Source organism: Colossoma macropomum, unplaced genomic scaffold (genome assembly GCF_904425465.1).
Source record: "Colossoma macropomum unplaced genomic scaffold, Colossoma_macropomum, whole genome shotgun sequence".
NCBI lineage: Eukaryota > Metazoa > Chordata > Actinopteri > Characiformes > Serrasalmidae > Colossoma > Colossoma macropomum.
In genome coordinates this window covers 17,397,218-17,404,048 of record NW_023494808.1, presented here as the reverse complement: position 1 = coordinate 17,404,048, position 6,831 = coordinate 17,397,218, and the positions used below count along the sequence as shown (strand labels likewise).

The window sequence follows — 6,831 nt, the reverse complement described above, 5'->3', positions numbered from 1 at the left end:
AAGTGCTCGAATCAGCCACAACTGTACGTTCACTTGGCTCTAATGTGAAGAATCTGCAGTGACATCTTGTTTTACCTCCCTTAACTTACCAAAGTTGAACGCACGCGCTGCGAAGCCAACGTGAACAAAACGTCAAGCAGCTCTGCGCGCCTGCTTGTATGAATTATTAGCCAATCCTAGCGCAGTATGCAAATGAAGGCGTACGGCTTGCGAATATCAGCCACTCGTAGCGTAGGCCACTGGATGCTGCTAGCCAATCCTGGCACAATATGCAAATTACCCGAGGCGCCGCTAATGTGCTCGCCAGTGCTAATGATTAAGGGCGGAGCTTGTCGGAATACGGGTGCGTTCTATAGTCACGTGGTCGCGCGGAGGCTCAGAGATGTAGCTGGTGAGGAGCTCGCTAGTCCACCTTCTGCTCCGCTCAGGACACTGATGGACTCGCGGTTCGCCTTTTTTCGGGAAGCTTCTATGGGGACATTCGACGGGATGAGACCCGAGGAAGGAGGGAGAGAACATAGCCTCAAGTTTCTATCCTCCTGCTCTTCTCTTTAAAGTAAAAGTGGTTCTCAGGAGTTTCTGTTCAGAAGATCCACCTCAGTGCCACCTGCCCAGCCCCAGGTTCTCCGGTACAGGTGAAAAAGTTACTTAATGTACTCTTTACGTTAACTTTTCCGTGATTTAGTGTGTGTGAAGAGCATTTGGTTTTCTTTAGAGAAAGTACTGATATGGGGATTGTAGGCTGATGATATCTGAGAATGCTGATGCAAAAATATTTATAAAATGTTGCAATTGGGACTAAATCCACATGGGTTAGCATTATATGCATAGAAATGGTCAAAAACTGCTTGGAAAAAAATCTTGTTGCAACTCCATTCTAAGTTCAGAATGTTTTTTTCCTTCTCTTGCAAAGTTCATTATTTGAAGATGCATGTTTTGTTCCAACAGTGTCTATTTAATTCTAGTGTGTAACAAATGCATTAAGAAGAGCAAAATACAGACATTTCAGTAACGTAGTAACGTTCCTGAGTTCAGTAAATATGCAATCACATTTCAACAACCTGTTTGAAATATTGGTCAAATCTGAACATCAATCCAGTGCTGATCATTTTTAAAACAGTATGATGATACCGATGTGATTCCGATATCATTGTGCATCCCTAGATTTCCTTTAGCAGTATAGCTTGTGGTTAATGTATTTCCGGATAGGAACAGTCAAGTGAAGTTTCTTCTGGGATTTGGCTTTTAATCAGCAGATTTAATCAGTTTCCATTGTCCTTTTGAGGTGGTCAGTCAATTCCATTGATTTAACTCTGTACACCATGACAATCTCCATCTGTCTGGAATTATATTATTCAGTGAGCTGTGAGGTTGTGTTCGCAGAGTACTGTGGACACAGGCAAATACTTGATTATCACTATGTACAGAGCATGTTCTGTTTTATCAGGAGGGGACCCACTGCAGGGTGTTTTAGCGTTAGTATTACAAAGAAATATAGCATATAATCCGACAGATTGAGACGCCCTTGTTCTTTTTGAACAAACCAGGCTTCTATATATGTTTGTTGAAGACCAAACAATAGAATTTTTTTTTTTTACTTTGTTAAATCAGTCTGATAAGAAAACATGAAAGCTAGAATCAAGGATTTTTATGAAGTCATTAAAACTGTGGTACTTTAGTGCGAATATAAAAAAATAGTTAAGACCTTTATTGTGCCACTGCCTGGGCTCACATTCAGAGCTCTATCGATAATGAATTTTGGGAGAGCAGCATTCCTCCGGCGCATACCTTCAGTGTTTTTGGAAATTCAGTACAGTCACATATTTGTTCTACAGTCCCAGATTGTGGCCTTAATCCAGTGGTGTTGAAACACCCCTATTAAACCGCTGAAAATAGACCACTCTAATAAGACGGGGACAGTCCAGAGACACTGTCACGGTGGCTCATACTAAGAGTAGGTGTAAAATATGCAGTTTCCAGGCCCCCACACCAGTAAAACATTTCCAGCCTCCATGTGGCGCCGTGCAGTCAGGGGGCTTGACCCAGGGCCTCTATTTGGCACATCATCAAGATTTTATTAGTATTATTTAGTTGTTTGTTGGTGTTGCTTCTGCCTGAATGCAACAGAAATGTATAAGTGATGAAATTCCACCGCAGCTCAAAATTCCAAAGACTGCTGGTCCCCTGTGTCCCACAAGCCCAGTGGCTATAAATACCGCAATGGTCAGTCAGCCCCATATTTTAGCAGCCTTAACACGCAACCGCAGACATTGACAGTGTTTGCCATTCTCTTTGGTTTGCCTGATTACCCTAGATAAATACGAAATAGCAGCAGTGGGAGTCGAGCCAGGCAGGGGATCAAGACCAGAAAAGTGGTTTTAATGTCCCACAAGGCGCTGTCCAAGATCCAGCTTTGAAACTGAGATTAAATGACAGTGGGTCTTCTGAATGCAGACAAAGAGGCCAAAGAACTCTGGCTTTCATAGTTGTTTGAACTGTAGTGAAGTGATAATGTAAACAGGAAAATGAGACAGCATTTGGTAATTAGGGGTGCACTTCTCGGAACAAAAGCTCATTTTTTTGTTCCTGTTTGCCTCCTGACCACCCGTAGGTGTGCTACCGCTATGGCATCCCAGTTCCACCCCATCCTGCTCCCATTGCTTCTGCTGCTGTGTGCTCGGCAAGGCTTCCCCGAGAAGCCTCTGTGGCCCCTGCAGCGCGTGCCGGTAGTCCTTCCCCAGCAGATTGAGGAGCAGCCAACCCCTCACTTTCTCGGCCCAGCTCAGCTGGAGGTGACCTCTTCCTGCGGTCCAGAGTGTCATAAGAAAGCCCCAACCCCCAGCTACTGGGACCTGCGGCACTTCCTGTCCTATGAGACTCTCCACTCCAACGGCCAGCTGACTGAGACAGTCGTGGGAATCTATGGGTTTGACCTCAACTCGCTCAACAAGAGTCCTGCCATTGAGCAGGGTCGCTCCAGGGCCAAGCGCCAGATATTCGGGCACGACGGTCGCTTCAGTATCATAGGTCGGGACTTCCTGTTGAACTACCCCTTCTCCACGGCCGTGAAGCTGTCTACTGGCTGCTCGGGCACGCTAGTAGGCGACAAGCATGTCCTCACTGCAGCCCACTGTGTCCACGATGGGAAAAACTATGTAAAGGGCGCCCAGAGGCTAAGAGTCGGTTTCCTTAAGCCACGACAAAAGGATCCACCACTCAACAATGGCACCAACGCATCGAAAACTCCACCCCCAGAGAAGATGAAGTTCCAGTGGATCCGAGCCAAGCGGACCCATGTCCCCAAAGGCTGGATAAAGGGCAATGCTAACGACATCGGTATGGACTACGATTATGCCCTTCTGGAGCTCAAGAAAGCTCATAAGCGCAGGCACATGAAGCTGGGAGTCAGCCCTTCTGCCAAACAGCTACCTGGTCGGCGGGTGCAGTTCTCCGGCTTTGACAATGACCGACCTGGCCAGCTGGTCTACCGCTTCTGCAAGGTCGGAGATGAAACCTATGACCTTCTGTATCAGCACTGCGACGCCCAGCCTGGCGCTAGTGGCTCTGGCGTCTACGCCCGCATGTGGGATCGCAAACGTCGCCGCTGGGAGCGGAAGGTGATTGGTGTCTTCTCGGGACACCAGTGGGTAGATCTCAATGGCGCCCCCCAGGAATTTAATGTGGCAGTGCGCATCACTCCCCTCAAATATGCCCAGATCTGCTACTGGATCGAAGGGAATTATCTTGACTGCAGAGAAGGCTAAACTAATGCTAAACAATACTCTCGCTTCAAGTACAGATCCAGTCTGCGCATTATTCAAACAACAATATAAACATCTAAGAATTCATGCAACACTGGCATGTAAGCACTGAGAAAGGAGTAGAAAAACCCATTCACACATACTGTACATATTCAGACGTCAGGCTGATTTCTAGAAGCTGATCTCCTGTTACTTTACTTAACCAAACAAAAACATTTGCACTGTCTTATTTAGATTGAAGTCACCATGGTCCAGATCCAGCTAGGATTCATTCTATACTTTTGCAAGGCCAACAAGCTGTGGTTAATTGTAGCCAAACAGCAAAAATAAAGAGATGTTTGCGAAAGGCGTCTGTAAACAACAGAAAGACTCTATCAGCACCAAATCCGGTTATTAATGTCTGTGGACTTTTTCTGTAGAAGGCACTGAAGCAGTTGTGAAGGCACTAAGCCTTTGTAAATGTTCTACTTTTTGTTGTGAAAGAATGTACTGCAGTTAACCAAAGGTGCTTTTTAATTACTATATATGCGAGTGAAACAAACATGCATAGGTCTTTAACTACTGTACAGAATGTCTTCATGTGTTGTGGCATCTGTTTGTATTCTGCCACACTCTTAAAAATAAGGTGCCAAAATCAAAGAACAGTAATTTTTGGTTCCATAAAGAACCTTTTCAATGAATGGTTCTTAGAACAGAGGTACTCAAACTTGCCCTCAGTGCCCCCCATTTTCATTCTATGCCTGTGTAAATGTGGACTGTCTGGGGGGTCCCTGAGGACTGCTTTGAGAACCATGTATAACGTGTAAAGAAAAGTATAAAGAATCCTTTAATTATGGGGAGGTTCTTTGAAGCTATGCAATGTTCTTCAAGCTCACAAATCTCTTTAAAAAAGTTTTTTTTTCAATGGAATCTCTCAAAGAACCCTTTGTGGTACCTTCATTTTTTTGAGTGTAGCGACCCCTAGTGGTCAAAAACAGTTCATGATGTGGTCGCCACGGGTTCCGATATAATAATGTTGGTGGCGCTGCCCTTTTACACTGATAAGAGAGCTTTTTTTAAATTAAGTAAGGGCAAAATAATGTCAAGAATAAAACTAGTATTTAAGTATATAGATGTGATATAGACTTGAGCAAGTGAACTTTTATATGCAAATGTCTGTTCCCAAAGCACTTTGAAATCATATTGCTATGTTCATTAAAGTCATTACCAACATTGGATCATGATGACAATTTACAATGTACTACATAAATATATTAAATGCTTTTGAAAGAGGCATCTTTTCTCTGATTCTCTGTAACTCAAAATCACATCGGATATTTTCTTAGAAAAGTACAGACCAACATTAAAAAAAGATCTTAAAATGCATCATTTCTTCTTTAATACTTTGGTAAGCATTCAGTTGGCTCGGTGACAGCCCCTGTCCTGTTCAGGTAAGGATTACAACAGTCTCTCTTGTTTCTGTCCATTTTAGCCCACTCCTTCATTTCCAAGCAGAACACATGGACACTCCCACATTCCAGGCTGACAGCTGTAGGATGTGTGTATATATATATATATATATATATATATATATATATATATATATATATATATATATATATATATATATATATATATATATATGACTGATTCAACAGAGATGATCAGGGTTCCCTGATTTCAGTAAGGCCATTTTCCAGGACTTTCACAGAACATTTTCCATAATTTAGACTTGGATCTTTAACATCTAAGTCAACAATACAACCCTTAACAAGCCCTTACTGACTGACCAAGATGCTGGTCTACTACACTCTGCAAAGCTGTCTTGTTTCCTAACTGTCCATACCCAAGTGCCCCTGACGACAGACACAACTCCAGCTCTTTAAACAAACATTACTCACTACTGCCCTCTACAGCACCATTCAAAACTCAAAACTTCTTGTTTTCGCAAGGTTCATGACACTCACAATGTGTTTTTGCCTAACTGATGAAAAGGCACTCGCAATCTGTTTTTTGTGACATAAATGATTGTTATTGCAAAATAACTGTGGCCAGCTTAAACGATTGTGAAAGGGTCTCTCACACAGGGTACAGTAGTTCAGCTTTCAAGGACTGTATGAAAATATAAGAGCAATATATGAGAACAATTTGACACCTACACTATCAGAAAAAAACAGCACAGCTCATCACCAGCAAAACCAGCATATTTTGTTTTGGATGCTAGTATGTGGTTGACCAGTTAACCAGCCCCTGACCAGCATAAACCAGCTTAGACCAGCATGGCATTCAGTCTGGTCAGTGTTGCGTTTTTTTTCAGCAGTGTAAATTCAAAACTGAATTCCCCTAATCTGCAGAATTCCAACTTTACTTTTTCAATGTGTCCTTTGCAAAATTCCTTTTGCATATTCTCTCTCCATATGATTCTCCTGATAAAGTAAAATAAAGTTTGTTAAGGTAAAGTTAATATTTCTGTAGACTGAAGGTGCTGAGTGACAGGATCTAGATAATGACCCTCACTTTACACATTCTAGGACTATTTCAACCTTTCTTCCTCATTTTCCAGGTGTTTTTCTTTGACTGGAAAACTAGTATCTAAATTTTGAGGTTTTATAGGTTTCCCAGGGCATGTGGGACCTCTGCATGATGACACACTGGGACAGCTTGACTGACCAGCAAAGTCACCAGGCCGCAATTCCAATTTGGAATAGGCATGGACTGTGCCGGAAACGTGCACCAAGTTAGTAGAAGAGAGGGCTAGAATGTACATAAGCTATCTCATGAAACTGGAGTAATCTATACCTGAATAAGATTAGCACTGTTATTAAGTAAAGTTTTAGACAAGAAAGTAAAAATTAAAAAAACAAATTATCACCTGGAACATGTACTGTACATATTTTAGTTCTATTTGTATGATATTTATATATCAAGCTGTGTAAAACTCCTAATTGCTATTTAAAACAACTTGTAGAGGAGACCCAGCATGACCTCTGTTTATGGAGAAGAAAAGTCTTTATCTTGTGACTACAATTTGCACGTCTGGTATGCATTGTCTGGCAAAAAAAAATGACCTTGTGGTTTACGTGTTAATGCA

The 6,831-nt window shown here is 42.4% G+C and overlaps 1 protein-coding gene across 1 annotated transcript; it reads left to right on the top strand.

Moving 5' to 3' along the window:
- The first annotated feature begins 373 nt into the window (after positions 1-373).
- Positions 374-5,034, top strand: LOC118798252 (serine protease 23-like). The gene is made up of 2 exons (XM_036557653.1): positions 374-635; positions 2,612-5,034. Exon 2 carries the CDS (start codon positions 2,625-2,627, stop codon positions 3,762-3,764), a length of 1,140 nt encoding a protein of 379 aa, XP_036413546.1. The 5' UTR covers positions 374-635; positions 2,612-2,624; the 3' UTR covers positions 3,765-5,034.
- The last annotated feature ends 1,797 nt before the right edge of the window (positions 5,035-6,831 follow it).

Coding starts and splice junctions, on each gene's coding strand:
- LOC118798252 (XM_036557653.1), top strand. CDS start 2,625: ATGGCATCCCAGTTCCACCCCATCCTGCTCCCATTGCTTCTGCTGCTG.